The sequence below is a fragment of the Anabrus simplex genome, chromosome 6 (assembly GCF_040414725.1).
Source record: "Anabrus simplex isolate iqAnaSimp1 chromosome 6, ASM4041472v1, whole genome shotgun sequence".
Taxonomy (NCBI): Eukaryota; Metazoa; Arthropoda; class Insecta; order Orthoptera; family Tettigoniidae; genus Anabrus; species Anabrus simplex.
The window spans coordinates 346,311,462-346,333,434 of record NC_090270.1 but is presented as its reverse complement, the minus strand read 5'-3'; the positions used below and the strand labels follow the sequence as shown (position 1 = coordinate 346,333,434).

The window sequence follows — 21,973 nt, the reverse complement described above, 5'->3', positions numbered from 1 at the left end:
GAAAAAAAAGAAACAGTATCAGATAAGATGACAGGTAGATTGGTTGTATCTTCTTCACTGTCTTATGAGATGCTGTGTCCTACTTTCAGCTACTGGAAGCAGTGGCCTTGTCTCCACATCCTGCTCTCCCTACCCCAACAGTAAATAGAGTTAAGCAAATTGTAATTCCATTGCCATAAGTTGCAACACATTCTTCTCTTGTTATCCCCACCTCTTGAAGGCTTCCTCTTGTCCCACTCGTCGTTAACACAATTGTCTGAATCACTCTGTGTAGGGGGACAGCTTGCTTCAGCTACCCACCCAACAATCTCAAAACAAACAACAATAAGTCATCTTAAGTTGAAAACCACAGGTATGAACAAAGTTTATTTGCATGTGCAATTTTTTTTAATATTTTATCTTTATGATTTGTCTTTCCATCAAACTATTCCATCTTCAAGGACATTCATTTAAGGGGTCAACTCAAAAATGTTACCAATACAGATCTGCACCAACTTGTTGATGAAGGTTGTATTTCTCTGTAACACACATTGCATTCTAGATCAACTCTCCTTAGAACTAGAGTTGATTCCCTGGAAGGCTTGTGGTAACCACTAATATAACCAAGAAATTTTAAAAAAGTATTTTGCTTAATGTTTCACAATATATTTCTAGAAAATTCACCAATTTTCAATTTTATATTGGGCTACCAGGAATGACCATACCATGTTCAAAATTAAACTGGTGTCTCGAACTCAGTTAAAGAGGTAACCTAATATTAAGAAGATATTAGTAAAGAAGACTTACAGTTACACTGACATTTAATGTATATACACTGAGAAGGATATACAGGCGAAGAAAGATTCCTGAAGAGTTTAAACTACCAAATTTCTTATTTTGATAATTTGAACCTGACCCAAAATTTATGAAATCTAGTGGTATTCTACTATTACCTAGAAAGTAATCTATAATTGAGTATTAAATGTGTTACTATACTTTGCTCAAAATAGACAATTGTGTTCCTAACAATTAAGGCATCTGTAACTCAAATCACAGGCATAATCAAATTATATTCGTACATTAATGTTGTCACTCTTTTTATCAAAATATGAAATCTTGAAGTACCTTATTTAGGAGAACAAAGATCCAAATGCCATCAACTGTGTCAATGGAAAAAATGTTCAGTATAGCTTAATTAGTAGGTTTATCTGCAGGAAACTTATTATATTAGTATTATTTATTATTATTGGGCATATTCCAATTGTAATTTTCTCAGTTAATCTGAAATCACTATAGCCCTTCTATGTATCATTTCTGCTGAAAATTTGTGAGTCTTAAGAAGAGTATTAACATTTTTATCTAATTCTCTGTATCTCCTATCTTGAGTCCAATTGTTTTGAGATCTTGCTGAATTTTGTGGCTCCCTTGCCCTTCTGTCTTTTTCCAAGATTTCTCATACTAGTTGTCATAAAATCCTGTTTACTGGCAGTCACAAGATGTTAAAGAAATACAATATTCTTTTCTTCTTCATTGTGCTTGTGATTGGGTCAATCTCTCGATAGACAGTTTCATTGGGAAGGAGCCTCCAGACATCTTTAACCTGATAGTTTTTTGTTTATGCAATTTATGATGTTGCTTCTTTCAGTTTTGAGTTGATCAGTTCTTCCTTCATTTTTAGTTTGGAACAGGGTTTCACAAACCTAAGTGGCTTCTGGCAGAGTTACGGTTTTATAGTGTTCGATCTTAAGTGTCTATTGACAGGCATTTCTCATTATTCATTGACCAGGGTAGAAATCGGGCATTTTTAATTTTGTTAGTTCTATTTATCCATGTTTCTTTCTCATTTAAGATGTGTGTGATGATTTCTACAAGATTTTTAAATTGTAGAACTATATTAATTTTTTCTGAGATCCACATTTTTGATGGAGATTTATGATCACACAGATTTTCCAGCATTTTTCCAGATTTCTGCTAAGGGTTCCCGCATGTCTTGTAAATTTTTAGTTCTTTAATTGTGAGATCTACTTCATTGATGGTTGGAGGATCTATTAAATCAGAGGTGGTTAAAATGAGTGTGTCATGTTTACTTGAAAAGTTTCAAATCAATCAATCAATACTGATATGCTCTTAGGGCAGTCGCCCAGGTGGCAGATTCCCTATCTGATGTTTTCCTAGCCTTTTCCTAAACGATTTCAAAGAAATTGGAAATTTATTGAACATCTCCCTTGGTAAGTTATTCCAATCCCTAACTCCCCTTCCTATAAATGAATATTTGCACCAATTTGTCCTCTTGAATTCCAGCTTTATCTTCATATTGTGATCTTTCCTACTTTTAAAGACACCACTCAAACTTATTCATCTACTGATGTCATTCCATGCCATCTCTCCACTGACAACTCAGAATAGGTGAACTTAAAAATAAACACTTGTATTTTAACATACCACTTAGTCAAGCAGCTCGTCTCCTTTCTCCCAAGTCTTCCTAGCCTAAACTTTGCAATATTTTTGTAACGCTACTCTTTTGTCGCAAATCACCCAGAACATATCGAGCTGCTTTTCTTTGGAATGTTTCCAGTTCTTGAATAAAGTAATCCTGGTGAGTGTCACATACACTAGAACCATACTCTAGTTGAGGTCTTACCAGAGACTTATATGTCCTCTCCTTTACATCCTTACTACAGCCCCTAAATACCCTCATTACCATGTGCAGAGATCTGTATCCTTTATTTACAATCATACCTGCTGTGGGATGAGTAAATACCCATGAAAACAAAAATGACATTGTACAAGTCCTATTATACACCAATTCTTACACAGAGTCTCGAAACCACAACACTCACCAATAGAGATAATTCCGAACTTCAGGCAGCTGAAATGAAATTCCTACGCACTATGATCCAGAAAAACCAGGAAAGACAAGATTATGAATGAGAAAATAAGAGAAGAAATAGGAATAGATGATTCTCTCCTCAATAAGATTCAGATATCAAGACTGAAGTGGTTTGGTCACATGAAGAGGATGCCAGTAAACATAACTGTAAGGAAGGAATTTGACAGAAAAGTAGAAGGAAGACGACCAGTGGGAAGGCCACGAAGGAAATGGATAGATTTAGTTAAGAACGGTGTACTGCTGAGAGGTCATGATTGGGACAAGTTGGTGGAGGAAGAATGGTATAATGACAGGATGAGATGGAGGAGGCTCATATACCACACCCGGGAAACTGGAGATGGTTTAGGATGATGATGATGATGGTGAATTATGTGATTACCCCAATGAAGATCTTTCCTTATATTAACACCTAGGTACTCACAATGATCCCCAAAAGGAACTTTCACCCCATCAATGCAGTAATTAAAACTGAGAGGACTTCTCCTATTTGTAAAACTTATAACCTTACAGACAATTTGTTAGCAATTGAAGTAACTGTAGCAATAATTTTTCTAGTAGATACTAGCACATCAGAGAATCAATCAATCAATCAATCAATCAATCAATCAATCAATCAATCAATCAATCAATCGATCAATCAATCAATCAATCAATCAATCACTACTGATCTTCATTTAGGGCAGTCGCCCAGGTGGCAGATTCTATATCTGTTGTTTTCCTAGCCTTTTCTTAAACGACTTCAAAGAAACTGGAAATTTATTGAACATCTCTCTTGGTAAGTTATTCCAATCCCTAAATCCACTTCCTATAAATGAATATTTGCCCCGATTTGTCCTCTTGAATTCCAGCTTTAATCTTCATATTGTGATCTTTCCTACTTTTATGAAAACCACTCAAACTTATTTGTCTACTAATGTCCTCCCATGCCATCTCTCCACTGACAGCTCAGAACATACCACTTAGTCGAGCAGCTCATCTCCTTTCTCCCAAGTCTTCCCAGCCCAAACCTTGCAACATTTTTGTAACACTACTCTTTTGTCAGATATCACCCAGAACAAATCGAACTGCTTTCCTTTGGAATTTTTCCAGTTCCTGAATCAAGTAATCCTGGTGAGGGTCCTTTATACTGGAACCATACCCTAGTTTGGGTCTTACCAAAGACTTATATGCCTTCTTCTTGACATCCTTACTACAACCCCTAAATACACTCATAACCATGTGCAGAGATCTGTATCCTTTATTTATAATCCCATTTATGTGATTACCCCAATGAAGACTTTCCCTACATTAACACCTAGGTACTTACAATGATGCCCAAAAGGAACTCCCACCCCATCAACACAGTAATTAAAACTAAGAGGACTTTTCCAATATCTGAAATTCACAACCTGACTTTTAACTCTGTTTATCATCATACCATTGCCTGCTGTCCATCTCACAACATCATCGATGTTCCATTGCAGTTGCTCACAATCTTGTAACTTACCCTATTTATTACTCTGTTCACAATAACATCATCTGCAAAAAGCCTTATCTCTGATTCCACTTCTTTACACATATCATTTTTATATATATATATATATATATATATAAGAAAACATAAAGGTCCAATAATACTGCCTTGAGGAATTCCCCTCTTAATTATTAAAGGGACAGATAAATCTTCACCTACTCTAATTCTCTGAGTTCTATTTTCTAGAAATATAGCAACCCATTCAGTCACTCTTTTTTCTAGTCCAATAGCACTCATTTGTGCCAGTAGTCTCCCATGATCCATCCTATCAAATGCTTTAGACAGGTCAATTGCGATACAGTCCATTTGACTTCCAGAATCCAAGATATCTGCTATATCTTGCTGGAATCCTATAAGTTGAGCTTCAGTGTAATAACCTTTCCTAAAACCGAACTGCCTTCTATTGAACCAGTTATTAATTTTGTATACATACCTAATATAATCAGAAAGAATGCTTTCCCAAAGCTTACATACAATGCATATCAAAGACTGGCCTGTAATTTTCAGCTTTATGTCTATTACCCTTTCCTTTATACACAGGGGCTACTATAGCAACTCTCCATTCATTTGGTATAGCTCCTTCATGTAAACAATAATCAAATAAGTACTTCAGATATGGTACAATATCCCAGCTCATTGTCTTTAGTATATCCCCCAAAACCAATTCCAGCTGCTTTTCTAGTTTTCAACTTTTGTATCTTACTGAAAATATAATTGTTGTCATAGGTAAATTTTAACACTTCTTTGGTATTAGTCACCACCTCCTTGTAACCAACAATCTTTACATACTGCTGACTGAATACTTCCGTCTTTTGAAGATCCTCACATACACACTCCCCTAGTTAATTAATTATTCTTAGAATGTCCTTCTTGGAACCTGTTTGTGCCTTAAAGTACCTATACATACTCTTTCATTTTTCAATGATATTTGTATGACCACTACTTATGCTGCCATCATGTTATCCTTAGGTGACTTCTTTGCTAGATTCAATTTCCTAGTAAGTTCCTTCAATTTCTCCTTACTTCCACAGCCATTTCTAACCCTATTTCTTTCCAACCTGCACCTCCTTATAAAATGGTAGTATTTGTTTCACTAACCATGGGTTGATAGTCACTAGCCTCCTCATTTGCTGCTAAGACTTTTCCAGGATTTGCAGTCCCTTGCTGGTAAATATTAAAAATGAAGAGAATAAATGGAATCAACTAATTCTTACAACCAGCAACTACCAAGTAATTTGCTAGGTTGAGCATGGTAACTTCTGGTTATTTCATATATGGCTGCACAATGGATGGCATAAAGTATGCAAATACACCACTAAAAAATGCTACTTTTACCAAGAGTCAACTGGTCACACATGTAGTAGTGACCTCTCAAATTGAAAAAAGTTTTGTGAATGATGAATTTGAGAGATGGGAGGAGAAACTGGAAAACTGGAGCTGAGTGACAGGCCAAAGAACACAGCTGAAGCATTAGAAAAGTGCTCAGAGAGAGTTTCTTCTTAGACATTCAAACTCTGCTTCAAATCCTTCCCATTGTGAGGAAAGATTTACCTATCTGCATCAGCTGAAAACTTACTTGTGCTCGACAATGAACAAAGAGAGACTGAATGGACTGGCATAACCAACATGTTAATGTAAACTCAGAAATCCTGATTCTATAATAGATGTTTCGACACGATCCCCCGGACAACTTGAATTCGTTTTGTAACTTTCTGTTTACATTTGTTTAACATTTCTATTTCTGCTGTGTACTGTGTGAATTTGATGGTATTAAACAATAAATTTTATCAGTCTGATATTTTTGCAGAAATCTGTGCTGTTTACACATTTCAGATCCATTTAAGGCAAATGATGGCATAAAATTGATTCATAACTCTCTGTCTGTTTGATCATCCTGCAAGAAACTAGCTATTTAGTCTAAGGCAAGCACAAATTGAACTTTGATGTGAGTGTTGTTTCAAAATTCAAATTTCAATACTAAGTTATAAAAGAAAGCATGACATTTGAAATACAAAATATCTCCCGTAATATGAGTCTTTTTATTTAAAATTTAACTTAAAACTTCTGTTCTGTTCAAACTTTCAATAGGATGATTTCATAAAATTTCTCAAAGACAACAGAGTGCCAACTGAACCTTGTCCAACAGGGGAAAATACTGCTAGCTCGGAAGCAAGAAATGAAAATATACATTGATGAATAGTATAAATTGCTTGCCATTTTCAATAAATTGTTTTATGAACATTCAGTACTGGTAATGCAGTTTATAATGCTTCTTTCCATACAATATTCTCTGTGCTTTGACTATTTGGCCGTATCTGGATCTTAGCATTTTGAAACAATCTTGCCTGGCCATGGCTAATACTTGATACCTTCCCTTCTGTGCATACATCGACCATTTTGTCTCAGCAGTACGTAAGTTATTAGAAACATTCTGCCATTTGTTGAGTATATTCAGATCTAGCAGAGAATAGTATTCTTCCATCATCAGAGGAAGTGTATACTCTCTGGCTTCATAGGTTATAATCAAACATGGCTGCATGCAATGATATTACTAAGGATGAAAATCACATTTATTAGATCATTAATGAAAGTGTTAGTCGCTCAGCAACCTGCTTAGTACAGAATGTATTGCGGGCTAGGGTAAGCCTTCGCCTGCAATTTTCACTGGTCAACAATGATTTTGTTAAATGCATAATTTATGGTGATTCTTATGTACTTTTGTGTGCTGATAACGAATATGAAACCAGAAACTTCCCATCACCCACAGTTTTTTTGTAATTTCAAATCTTTGTTTTCATATTTACGGGTTACCATGCTACCATTAACAAAGATTAATAAACTACTATAATTGTTGGTTTATAATACTCTTACTATATTTTTTTACTTTTTATTCTCTTAAGAATGTACAGAATTCCATACTATTCATTGTTGCCACAACAAGTAGAAACTTTAAAACATTGCAGTTGTTAGTTGAATTAGAGATTTCTTTCATGCGACTGTCTGCATAGAGTTGTGCTTCCAAAGTCTATTGAAAGGAGATAGTTTGTGTTCAATATACAGTAGTGTTTTATTTTATTGTGTGAAAAATGCGTCGCAACTGTAAAAATAAACCTGATAGTTTCTGTAATATATGTGGCGAGTTAACCCTTAAAGCGCAGAGGCGAACGTTACTACTTTAATTAAGGAAGCTTATGAGTTGTATTTTGATTGCAAGATGGATCTGAATCAGAATTGGGCCCCTAACATATGTTGTGCTTCATGTGTAACTCTACTGACTGGATGGATGAAGGGGACTCGCCATATACCTTTTGGAATTCCGATGCAGTGGAGGGAACCTACGGATCATTTGACCGATTGATATTTTTGTGTCACTAATATCTCTGGTATATCTTCAAAGTCAAAACATACAGTTGTATATCCATCTCTGAAATCAGCAACCAGACCGGTTCTACATGGTCCAGGGCTTCCTATACCTTCTCCACCAGATAGATCGTTGATGCATGGAGATGAAGAAGTTGATGTTGGTGAAGAGTTATGTGATGATAAAATGGATGATGACCAACCCTTTGTAGAAAGTTCTGCTGCTTCTTCTGAGCCTCATTTACTTACACAATCAGACCTAAATGATTTGGTTCGTGATCTTAATTTGTCTAAAGCCAAATCAGAATTACTCGCTTCAAGACTAAAAGGCTGGAACCTTATAGAGAAAGATACCAAATTGTGCTTCTTCCGCCAACGTCAAAAGGAATTTGAGCATCTTTTTTCTAAAAAGGAAGAACTAGTTTTCTGCAATGATGTTACAGGTCTCTTCGAGTTACTAGGGCAGCAGCATAATCCAGAAGAATGGTGTTTATTCATTGATTCTTCAAAAAGAAGTTTGAAAGCGGTACTGCTTAACAATGGAAATACATTTCCATCAGTTCCTGTAGCCCATGCAGCTAACTTACAGGAATCATATGAGAACATGAAAATGGTACTATCTGCTATCCAGTATGAAAAGTATACCTGGCAGATATGTTCAGATTTGAAAGTTGTAGCTCTCTTACTTGGTTTGCAGTTAGGATATACAAAATTTTGCTGCTTTTTATGCAAGTGGGATAGTCGAGATAGAAATAATCACTATATAAAAAAGAACTGGCCAAAAAGACAGTCATTTACTCCAGGACAGGAAAATGTCATTCATCAGCCTCTTGTTGCATCTGACAAAATCATACTGCCCCCATTACACATAAAACTAGGTTTGATAAAGAATTTTGTAAAAGCACTTGATCATAGTACGGATGCATTTCAATTTCTCCAAACCAAATTTCCAAAACTATCTGTAGCTAAACTAAAGGAAGGCATATTTGTTGGTCCTCAGATCAAAGAACTGATGAAAGATACAGTGTTTGAAAGCAAGTTAAAAACATACGAACTAGCTGCATGCTCATCATTTAAGAAGGTGCTCACAAACTTTCTAGGAAACAACAGGTCAGAGAATTACAGGGAACATATTAGTGAACTTCTACAAAACTATAAACACATGGGATGTAATATGTCTCTTAAAATACACTTCTTGGACTCGCATCTTGACTTTTTCCCTGAAAATCTCGGCGCTGTCTCAAACGAACACGGGGAACGTTTCCATCAAGACATCGTCGAATTTGAAAGCCGTTACAAGGGAAAATTGGGTCCAAATATGCTGGCTGACTACTGCTGGTCACTGAAAAGGGATGTTCCTCAAGCTAAGTTCAGCCGAAAATCTACCTCTCATACTTTTTAGGTATGTAAATGAAATTTAAGTTTAGATAATAAGTTTTAGTAGGAACAACAACATTTTTTTTTATTTTTTGAAAATTACTCAAAACTGTGAGTGATGGAAAAATTCTAAAAACGAATTTGAAATCAGCAGAAAAAAATGTACCAGAAACACCCTTTCACTCCCATTTAACAAACAAAAATTTAAATTTTGTTGCCCAATAATTATTGGAGCGATCATTTAATGACTTGATTTTATGATTACGCAAAGTTGCCTGAACTTGGAGACCTATCAATATCTCATAATTCACTGGCAGGTAATTCTGGAGAGAACAGAAGAGAAATGAAGCAAATGGGTCGAGTAGAACAGATAGACGGATTTGCCAAATCTGTTTTTAGTAAACTCTTTCAATATATAAATAATTTCATTTTGTGTGGATAATAATGGGTACATGGCAATATGATTTTGCGTACTAAAAATGTCACGAGGATTATTGCAATCCAACAATAATAAGGATAGTGTTATTGGTTTCACATCCCACTAATTACTTTTATGGTTTTTGAAGTCACTGAGGTGCTGGAATTTATCTCTAGGAGATCTTCAACGTGCCAATAAATCTACCAACACGACGCTGGCATATTTGAGCACCTTCAAATAGCACCTGACTGAGCCAGGATCAAACCTGCCAACTTGAGCTCAGAAGGCCGTGCGAGCTACTGCGGTCCAACTGTAAGGTATAACTAATAATAAATGTCACGCTGGATAAAATTGGCTTTCTGATTTGGACTCCCACCCCAGAAATACAATCCTGTGTGTGCAGACCCAGCTGTAAGTCCCACCAGTGACTGGTCCTATGCTCTATAAAGGCTGGTAGGTCTTCCACTTCTCTTTCTATCCGCATTTGCTGCAGAATTTTTCAGTCTTAAGATACTGCAACACTGACAGTGGACTATGGTATGTCGAGCTTTTCAGCAATTAGTTGTACCATTACGAGTATGTAGGGTGTTCACTGCTGCCTGCTTATCTATGTATAGATTAATTCCATGACCCAGTTCCTAAATAATCAGAGAAAAAGACTGCCTCAGAATAATGTCACTTTCACAGCAGATATTTTAGCAACTGTTGCTACCGCTTTCATCATTAAAACCATAATATAGTGCATTCTCTACTCACTTGTATTGTTTCAGGAGAACTGAGGAACCTTTGTTGCAAATAACGCACTTTGTTTTGATGGTCCCGTCCAGGGCACGTAGTCTACTAGTGCTGAAACACCCGTCACAAAACGTGACACTATTTTACAATGGTGATATCTCCTCATATATTAACAATATGGTCGTTGCAAAGAAGACCTCTTAAAGTACAATTTGACTAACTAACCCCATGGCACTGCAGCCCTTGAAGGGCCTTGGACTACCAAGCGACCACTGCTCAGCCCAAAGGCCTGCAGATTACGAGGTGTCGTTTGGTCAGCAGAACGAATCTTCTCGGCTGTTATTCTTGGCTTTCTAGGCGCTTTCTCACCATCAGATTGCTCCTCAATTCTAACCAGGTAGGCTGAGTTGAACTCGAACCAGCCCTCAGGTTCAGGTAAAAAACCCTGACCTGGCCGGGAATCGAACCCCGGGGCTCAGGGTAAACACCACGGGGCCGGTACTACAATTTGACATGCATACCAAAACGGAAAAACTATGACATCACCTGTCAAAACAAGATGGCCACCAAATAAGACCCCATTTTGGTGGTACCATGCTCGAGGGCAATTGTTAGACTATAACTTCGGAACCGTCAGTCTGATTTCGAAAAAGCACAGTGTCGTCTGTTATTTCAGTTCGTGACTCCGTCAACGACGGACGTCTGATCGAAAAAAAAGTACTTTGTGAAATGTTCAATGAATTTTCATAATATCTACCTTTAAAGCAAAACAAAGCAGGCGTCTACCATTGACAGGACAAATAGACGTCTGCAGGACCAAAATCGACTGCACAGCGATGAACGAAGTGCTTTTTTTATTTAGTATTAAAAACTTCATTTTTTTTCTGTATTGACTCAAGATTTGACAATGCTTGGTAAAGCTCAGGTTCCATAAGGTGGAACCTTTAGCTTTACCAAGCATTGTAAAAGAACGAAGTGCTGCTAAACCTCACTTCTCGTATCGCTGTATGTATGTTCAGTCCTCAGCCTGAAGGCTTCAACAGCTGTCACAGGCACTACCGAAGAGGCTTACAAAGAAGTGAGGTACTTTCCTGTTGCTTTCCTCACTGATCCCGAAGTTGCTATTACGTATCAGTCTACCAAGCCACTGAAATGCATGCACTATCTGACCTCATAGCCAGGATGAGACTGAGACAGGAGAAGACGTAGTGCACTGTAAACACGAGGTCTCGCTAGCAAAGGCAGCTATACATTACCCAGTATTTAATATAATGTTTGTTGAAATGATGTAACTTCAAATAAAGAAATAATCCTTGCTCTTCTACGACTCTTCCCACACCTGTGGGGTTGCAGATGCGAACTGTGTTGCACGTGTCGATGTGACCATGTTTTACTACTGGATGCCCTTCCTGACGACAACTCTATGAAGAGGGATGTATTCAGTATTGTGGTGGTTGGTAGTATGGCGTGTTGTCTGAATACCAAGACAAGAGTGTTGGGACAAACAGAAACACCTAGTCCCTGAGCCAGAAGAATTAATCAGATGCAATTTTAACCCAAACTTGACCGGGAATTGAACCCAGGACCTTCTGAACTGACCATTCATCCAAGGAGTCAGGCAAAATAAAGAAATAATAAATAAATATTTATTTATTTATTTAATAAAGAAAATATAAATGTATGGTGAAAAAAAGAATTAAAATATTTTAGGCGTTTTCATATCTTTAAAGTAAACGGCAGTGTCGGCCTCTGCCGATTAAGCAAACATTTGGTCTGTAAACAACTCTGCCCTTCTGGGGATATCCCCATAGCCTGAAATAACCCTGGAGCTGACTAAGCTCCTTATCAGATAGCTTAGCTCGCTGGATTGTGAAATGGGCACAAGATAATGAGGTATCCGGCAGTGTATGAACTGTTGAGTAGCTCACAAGGTACAGCACTGTCAAGTTGGCAAGTTTGATACCCACACGGTCTGATGGAATTTGCAGGTGCTTAAATACACCAGCCTCATGTCAGTATATTTACTGACACATAAAACAACTCCTGCAAAACAAAATTCCAGCACCTCAGCATCTCCGAAAATTATAAAAATAGTTAGTGGAACATAATATCAAAAACATTATTATTGAACTGTTGAATGGAAAAATCTAGGATCATGACCAATAGTTTTATATAAGACTTAAATGAACATTCTAATCAGATTATAATTTTTGTGGTGAGCCGACTATTTACCATAAAAATTAGACCATTAAAGTCAATTAGAATAACTGCAAAGTTATAAATGTAGCTTTCTGTTTTTGGAATATAGTTTGGTGACAAACTCAATGGCAAAATTGCTTTGGTTTAAATGTCTTTATTGAGTAATACACTTTCTCCAAATGTAGTTATTTATAGTTTTTCTAAGCACTTCCTGTCTTTTAGTTCTAATTGGTAAATAGTTCTTTTTGATATTTGTGTAACAAGGACTTCACTCCCAGTGAGATGGGAATTTTAATGTTTGTTTATTTCTAATATTATAATTATTTTCTCCTACAGTATTCAGTGTTCTGGTTAACAAGGTTTAAATGTTCATAGAACATGAGGGGAATATGGTTCTTTCATTTCATAAATGCTGTCTTATCTTTGCTGGATAATAGTTTTATTTGTTAACATGATTGTTCATTAATTCCTATCCTTCAGTTTAGCACATTCCTCAGTTCCTTTTCAATGAACCAAAGTTTTCATGATTACAATATTGATTTCTATGCAAAAAGCTTTGCCTTCTAGTTGCAACCCTCTCATTTGTTTTGCACTGCTCTTAGTAATTCTTCATATCTGTGAACCCCATCATGTTCTTCACCTCACCCCACCAGGATGTTCAGATGTTATTCATTACACATCTGTGATCTCTCTGACCACGTCATCATTTGCTTTACTCTCTGTCCAGTATGCATGGATTACTTTTCCTTACTCACATCTCTGTCTTTTGTCCCCCTTTTCCAATGTTCAGCTCTCGCTAACTTCCATTTAACAAAGTGCTCCAGACGGTAGCGTAGCCAGGATTGGCCGATGAGGTGGGGGTTACATACATACATATCCCATGTCGTTCCATCTTAACCGATGGGTCAGCGAACAAGGCTTCTCCACCAGTTCCGGTCTCTGAACTTCTCTCCTTCGTCGATGCTTTCCAAAGTATGTCCTCGCTGTTCAATGTCAATCTTCACGCTGTCCTTGTACCTGAGTCTTGGTCGTCCTATTGGTCTTTAGTCTTCAAGTTTTAGATCATACATTTGTTTTGGTAATCTGTTATCTCCCATGCGTCGCATATGTCCGTACCATCTCAGTCGCTGTAATGTGATTTTGTCCTGCAGTCTTAAAACTTGAGCCTGCTTGCGGATTTCCTCATTACGGACTCTGCCCCTCCATGTTTTCCCGATCATGCCACGGACAAATCTCAGTGCTGTCTGGATTCTACTCACATCTTTATTTCTCATGGTCCATGTTTTGCAACCATAGGTCAGGATTGGTATGTAATAGGTTTCATATATGACTCTCTTACATTTTGCTGGTATTTTCTTGTTCCATATTATGTCTTTAACTATTTTGTAGAAGTTGCTACCTGCCTGAATTCTGTGGGAAATTTCCTTGTCTATAGAACCAGTATCAGAGATAACACTTCGAAGATATTTGAATTGATGGTTCATCTGTAGCTGTTTCGGTGGGGGGAGGGGGGTTGTAGTTATAAAATTATGATAGAACATTATGAAGGCACTTGTGCATGTGTAGTGTGCACATACATGAGTGTCGTTATAAGGATGCTGATACAAGTAAATTATGTTGATGTTCAGATTGCAGTACACAACAAAATCTTACATTAAAATACAGAACAAGAACTCTATGATCAAGGTCAACAGTTTTACAGTGAATGGCAAGTTCAGTTTATAATCTAAAATCCAACTTTTGATGCTTCTTAGAAAATAGATTTAGCAGATCTGTTGGTTATGTCTCTGTGAATGATTATTTAGTTCATTGTTTATTGTCAGTTTACGTTTATATTATTTAAATAAAAATAGCAGTCTGGCCTATGCTGACGACTTGGTCTTAATGGCAGATTGTACCGAAAGCCTGCTCTGAAAATAGGTGCAATGAGTATGGTATGAAAATTAGCCTTTCAAAGACTAAATTGATGTCAGTAGGTAAGAAATTCAACAGAATTGAATGTCATATTGGTGGTACAAAGCTGGAACAGGTAGATAATTTCAAGTATTTAGGATGTGTGTTCTCCCAAGATGGTAATATAGTAAGTGAGATTGAATCAAGGTGTTGTAAAGCTAATGCAGTGAGCTCGCAGTTGCGATCAACAGTATTCTGTAAGAAGAAAGTCAGCTCCCAGACAAAACTATCTTTATATCGGTCTGTTTTCAGACCAACTTTGCTTTACGGTAGTGAAATCTGGGTGGACTCAGAATATCTTATTATTAAGTTAGAAGTAACAAACATGAAAGTAGCAAGAATGATTGCTGGTGCAAACCGATGGGAACAATAGCAGAAAGGTACTCAGAATGAGGAGCTAAAGGCTAAGTTAGGAATGAACTCGATGGACGAAGCTGTACGCATAAACCGGCTTCAGTGGTGGGGTCATGTGAGGTGAATGGAGGAAGATAGTTTACCTAGGAGAATAATGGACTCTGTTATGGAGGGTAAGAGGAGTAGAGGTAGACCAAGACGACGATGGTTAGACTCAGTTTCTAATGATTTAAAGATAAGAGGTATAGGACTAAATCAGGTCACAGCACTAGCTGCAAATAGAGGATTATGGCGATGTTTAGTAAATTCACAGACGCTTGCAGACTGAATGCTGAAAGGCATAACGGTCTATAATGATGATGTATGTAATAAAAATAGCAAAGCGGGGGTTCTAACCCCCCACCCCACAACTACTCCCCTGGCTCCAGAAAAGATAAGACCATGAGATGTTAACTACCAGTGTGCAATAATAAGGTAGTACCTAGAATAAGTTACATATTCTTGTAGTTTAAAATATTTCTAATTGTCAACTTTTTAAATCATAAGATTCAGCAACTAATCTTAGGATATTTCTAGATTAAACACAGAAACCTCCTCTTTGTAACTTTCTTGTACTAGAATATATTCTACATATTATATTAATTTCTATACAATATTCTCACTGATTTCAGGTAAAAGATGAATGCAAGCGAATCAATAACCAATCTCGATCCCAGAAAACTGTTTGACTGGATAGATTATGTTGTGTTTGGCCTAAGTTTGGTCCTTTCAGCATTGATTGGAGTTTATTTTGCATTTTTTGCACCTCAGAAACAGAATACAACCTCCGAGTATTTGATGGGTGGAAAAACAATGGGCATTTTTCCAATATCGATGTCTTTAATTGCAAGGTAAGATCAGCTTATGAAACATTTCACTGAACTATTAGGGGAGGATGGGACGCCACCTTAAGGATAATGTCATTTCATGTTAATATATTTGAATGTAGTAAGTGACAAAATACAGAATATGTTTCCTTATTATAGGCCTAATAGTTTGTGTAGTATAATTAGTTGTTATACATAATGTATAGGTAATGAGTGTGTTTTTGTGAGACACTGAATGTGGCGGTATTGACCATGTCACAATGGCAATTCCGCCATACTAATGGGGTAATAGCGCCATCCATAAATTTAATGGATAGGCCTACATGCCGATAGTCTTGGATGTCAGTTGCACAATTATGATAGATGCTTCATATCTAATTACACAACCAAAAGTCACAAACCCAGTTTTCAGGAGAATTTTGACCACTGCACTCTGCATGGGCCCACTTACAGCAATATGTGCATCTATATCACAATTCATTGTTCTTTTCATATTCATCACATATCTATAAATATAAAAGAACATGTCCTGACTGACTAACTGACTGATTCATCATCGCCAAGCCAAAACTACTGGACATAACAAAATGAAATTTTGAGGACACATTTACATCGCAATGTAGGTGTTTGCTAAGGGAGGATTTTTGGATATCCCATTGCTAAGGGGGTTAAAAGGGGGTGAATTTTTAAAATTAATGTATCTATATCTCAAAATTTTAAAAGTTTACAGATGTAAAAATTGGTATTTAGAATCTCCTTTAAAAATAAAGAAACACATATTTTTTGTTTTCAGAAAATCCCACTACGAGGGGTGAAAAAGTGTGAAAAAGGGGTTGAATGCCTTTAATGAGGATACTTATATTTCAGAAACTGAAGATATTACAGACCTGAAAATTGATATTTGGAATCTCCTTTAAAAATGAAGAAAAACGTATTTTTTTGTTTTTGGAAAATCCAATTAATGTTTGTTAAACAGGAGTGACAAATGGGGTGAATTAATTGAAAGACTACATCTATGGTATATCTCACAAATGTAAAATGTTACAGACTTAAAAACTGGTATTTGGAATCTCCTGTAAAGAAACACAGGTGATTTGTTTTTGGAAACTCCATTTAAGGGGAACTAAAAGCGAGGTGAAATTTTAAAATGTGCATGTCTACAGTATATTTCAAAAACTTAACATGTTGCAGAAGTGAAAAATGTGTTTTATCTCTATTAAAATAAAGAAACATGTATTTTTTTGTTTTCAGAAAAACCACTTGGGTGGGGGGTAAAAATGACTGAAAATGGGGTTGAATTATTTTTATTAGGATACTGATATCTCAAAAACTGAAGATGTTACAGACATGAAATTTGGTATTTGGAATCTCCTTTAAAAATAAAGAAATACATCTTTTTTTGTTTTTGGAAATCCACTTAAAGGGGGGTGGGTGGTAGAATTGAAAAATATTTGAATTATTTGTATGAAGATACAATTATCTCAAAAATGAAACATGTTGCAGATGTGAAAATTGGTATTTCGAATCTGCTTTAAAAGTAAAGAAACACGTATTCCTTTGATTTTGGAAAATCCAATGAAAGGGGGTGAAGGATTTGAAAAATTAATTGAATTAATTATATGTGGATACGTACATCTAATAAAAACTAAAGTTGTTACAGACATGAAAATTGGTATTTGGATCTCCTTTACAAACAAAGAAAAATGCATTTTGGGGGGAAAGTCATCTTGGGGAGTGAAGGAGCTGAATTCCTTTTATGAGGACACATAACTCAAAAACTGAAGATATTACAGTCATGATAATTGGTATTTAGAAGATCTTTTACTAATAAAGAAACAAGTATTTTTTCTGGAAAATTCACTTAATGGGGGAAGGGGGGAAAGTGTGAAAGGAAGTGAAAAAAGTGAATTCTTTTTTATAGGGTAACTTATCTCAAAACTAAAGGTAACAGATGTGAACATTGGTATTTGGAATCTCCTTTAAGCATAAAGAAAAATGCTTTCTTTCTTTGGAGGGGGGGGGGGGGGGGATGAACTTAACGGAGGTGGGGTGGTGTTCACCTCTATAATAACATCAATAATGCATGGAAGTATATCATTCGTATTCCCAGAAATCCTGCACTGAATACAGCACCACAGCTATGAAATTTACTTACTAAATCTCGCACAGTGTCACAATGTGGTAGAACTGAATTGGGAAACTGTTCACACAAAATCATATTTTCACTGCGTCTGTGTGTTTGTCGCCTTTCCAGAAAACCCACTCCACTAAAAATCATTCGCTCCTCTGTAGTAAATACTTTAAGTCTTGGACGCTACTGACCATCTCCCCCAACCTTCATTTTAACAGCATTGCATCCACTCAGTTCAGTTGAAGTGTTGCCAGCATATGCAGTTTCGCTGCGTAGACTCAAGTCTAACACACCGCAGCATGGCCATGCAAAGAGGATGGACCATCAGAGAGACCAAACAAACCAGGATCTTGAAGCATGAGGCATTGAGTGACAACAGATTCAATGTGAAGATAGAAAATAAATAGAGAATGCTTATTCACCACACTAGTGGAACTGGAGTCGGTTTGTGATAATGCACTATAATTGTACACTTTCTGATGTAATCCTTTCAATTTGATGTTTTGTCGATAAGGAGGATAGTATTTACCCCTGAGGCATTTCCACTTTGCCTGGCAAGACCAATCCTGTCTCATGTGTGGAACTTTGCACACACGATCAAATCAAGTGCACCCTGTTCCTGTATACCATGCCTAAACTCAGTTGTTCACATTCATTCCTAAGTGGCAAAAATAACTTTAATGCTAACTGTTTAATATCCTTTCAGCTAATTTAGGTTTTAAACAAGCCAGACTGTCATATACACTAGGGAAAGTGTAAATTGCAACACCATGAAGGAATGGGTAATTTGTGCTGATATTCGAGATATGGAATGGTGCAAGGGAATGAAGTTTTCACTTGTGAAAGATGTCTCGCCAGTGAGTTTGAGCAGGGTATCAAGAATTATGATCGATGGAGAAGATCTGGTCTGGATTATCTGTGCAGACTGTGTGTGGCCGCATGTGTTGGCTGAAATACGTCTACAGTACAACAGTAGTGGTCAAATGAAGGGGCGCATGCTTGGACACCTGGGACAGACTGAACTTTACGGACAACAATGCGAGATGATTGCTGCATTATTCGGATGTCCCGGACAGACCCTCGTGCAACAGAGACAGAAATTTGAGCTACTGTGGCACCATAAATTATGTAGCAAATAATTGGTAATCATTTGCACACTGCTGGCTTATCCCTGCAGCATGCGTTCCACTGATACCACAACATCAACCTGTGAGGCTGTTCTGGTGTCGGAAACGGTCACCCTGGGCCGACAAATGGCATAGTGTCATATTCAGTGATGAATTGTGCTTTTGTCGTGGCCCCAGTGATCATTGCAATCGTGTCTGATGGTGTACCGGGAAGAGGGGCCGCACCAATCTTAATATCGAGAAGCACACAGAGTCTAACTCAGACATTTCAATCTGAAGAGCTGCTGGCTTGTTGAAGGCGCCACAACTAGTCGAAAATATGTAGACAAGGTTATCAATATAGTGGTTGTCGTTGTGATGGAGACACTTTCATATGGGATGTTTCAGCTGGAAAATACCTGCCCTCACATCGCAGGCATCTCCAAGTTCTCTAAGACATTATGCTATTACAGTGGCCTTCCAAGTCTCCAGACTTCAGCCTTATTGAACTTGTGTGAGACATGATAGGCCTTCACATCTCCCCTCAGCCACTGCAAAATGTGGGCAAAATGAATACTGCTTTTCAGTAAGCAAAGGCTGCAATTCTGCATGTCATGATCCAGGGCCTTACTGACTCCATATTGCATAGGACTCAGCAATATATTGCAGTCTGTGATGTCCACATACGGTACGTGCACAGAGGCACCTGTCATAACCCCCACAGAGATGAGGAAACAAGGCTCATGGCTCGGCTACTAGCTTTCATCACTGACCAAACACAAGTCCAAGCAGAGTCAAGCAGGATGCTGTGCGGCTTTTTGCGGATGACGTCATTCTGTATAGAGTAATAAATAAGTTACAAGACTGTGAACAACTGCAACGTGACCTCGATAATGTTGTGAGATGGACAGCAAGCAATGGTATGATAGAAAACGGGATTAAAAGTCAAGTTTTGAGTTTGACAAATAGAAAAAGTCCTCTCAGTTTTAATTACTGCATCGATGAAGTGAAAGTTCCTTATGGGGATCATTGTAAGTATCTAGGTGTTAATATAAGGAAAGATTGTCATTGGAGTAATCACATAAATGGGGTTGTAAATAAAGGATACAGATCTCTGCACATGGTTATGAGGGTGTTTAGGGGTTGTAGTAAGGATGTAATGGAGAGGGCATACAAGTCTCTGGTGAGACCCCAACTAGAGTATGGTTCCAGTGTATGGGACCCTCACCAGGATTACTTGATTCATGAACAGGAAACAATCCAAAGAAAAGCAGCTCGATTTGTTCTGGGTGATATCTGACAAAAGAGTAGCATTACAAAAATGTTGCAAAGTTTGGGCTGGGAAGAACTGGGAGAAAGGAGACGAGCTGCTCAACTGAGTGGTATGTTCCGAGCTGTCAGTGGAGATATGGCGTGGGAGAACATCAGTAGAAGAATAAGTTTGAGTGATAAGTAGGAAAGATCACAATATGAAGATAAAGTTGGAATTCAAGAGGACAAATTGGAGCAAATATTTGTTTATAGGAAGGGGAGTTAGGGATTGGAGTAACTTACCAAGGGAGATGTTCAATAAATTTCCAATTTCTTTGAAATCATTTACAAAAAGGTTAGGAAAACAACAGATAGGGAATATGCCACCTGGTGGACTGCCCTAAATGTGGATCAGTAGTGATTGATTGATTGATTGATTGATTGATTGATTGATTGATTGATTGATTGATTGATTGATTGATTGATTGATTGATTGATTGATTGATTGATTGATTGATTGATTGATTGATTGATTGATTGATTGATTGATTGATTGATTGATTGATTGATTGATGGCAGCTTTTATTTTTTAGTGTGATTTCCGACACATGAATTCTACTATGGCAGTGAAACAAAGAAACAGGAAGGTCAATGATACTGAGAATATTTACTTTTATTTATAGATGGAGAACAAATGTTTTCATGTAAGCTTACCTCACATTTATATACTGTGTAAGAAATAAGGTCTAATTGATAGAGTGATTCCACCTTTACAATACAATATTCTCTTTTTATTTTATTTTAAGAAAAGGGGACATGTTTCATCTCTTCAGCCTAAGCTATTATGGTGAAAACACATGATTGTCTTAATACTAAAAACAATGACATATATTGAAGAGTCAAGGTGACTCAATCTGTCACATTTAAACACGGATTTTTAAAAACACAGTTTGTGTAAGTCTTAAAACCTATTAATTGGATAGTAAAAGTCCCATTGAGTTTTAATGTACAAAATGAATTGAAAGATGGTCACAGCATGTTGAAATAATAGCCATACACGAGCCGGCCGGGCAAGGGAGAGAGACAAACAGGGCGGAGAAATTTTCCAAATAATATATTGATTGCAAGAATTGTCCGGCCACATAATACAATTCATTTGAGTTATGCCACCTATAAACAAGCCCTGTTTGACCAGATATTCACGTACTCAAGGCTTCCAACATGAGATCACGTCGACGTTTTTCAAGTTTGAACCGAGATGAATTTTAAATGAAATACAGTAATATGGCTCATTCCACTTATCATTCATTTAAGCTGTATAAGAAGGAACTTTGCCTACACTTTGGCCGGCGTGGAGATTTCATCAAGAACAAACAATCAGTATTGTCAGTATCTCTTATGCTCATAACATGAATTTGTGAAGGAAACAGGAGTCTATTTTAAGAAAAAACAATCATTTGTACTATTTCATGAACCCTCCTTTGTGTATCAACAATCTTCAAAATTGGGTGATTGTTATGTTTATGTATGTTTACTTAGCGGAACAAGTGAAGTTATCAGGGACTTATCAGATGTGTTCAAACAAACAGAGGGCAATATTCTTCTTTCTCACAAGTACCGGTACATAAAATTATGTTAGTATTAATTTTTTGTACACGTTCTTTGTTCCTTGTCTGTGCCTGCAGACTGTCTGGTATGCTTTTAGGTAAGTTAATTATAAACATAAATTCACTGCTAAGTTTATTGAGGCATTTTATACCTGCACAATGTTGATTTTCATCGAAAAATTGGCATTAACTCCAAACTTGAATGGTTATACCATAACAGAAATGATCTGTTTG

General features: G+C 36.9%; 1 protein-coding gene across 2 annotated transcripts in view; it reads left to right on the top strand.

The window, feature by feature from the left end:
- The first annotated feature begins 230 nt into the window (after positions 1-230).
- The window catches only part of LOC136875810 (sodium-coupled monocarboxylate transporter 2), an 89,486-nt gene continuing 67,743 nt past the window's right edge, over positions 231-21,973 (top strand). Inside the window, exons 1-2 of one of the 2 annotated variants that reach the window (XM_068228139.1) lie at positions 231-352; positions 15,450-15,668. In XM_068228139.1, coding sequence (XP_068084240.1) covers positions 15,457-15,668 — 212 coding nt within the window. In that variant the 5' untranslated portion in view covers positions 231-352; positions 15,450-15,456. Of the gene's footprint in view, positions 353-6,212; positions 6,328-15,449; positions 15,669-21,973 lie in introns of those variants that run through there. The other variant, XM_068228140.1, reaches the window with a different exon arrangement.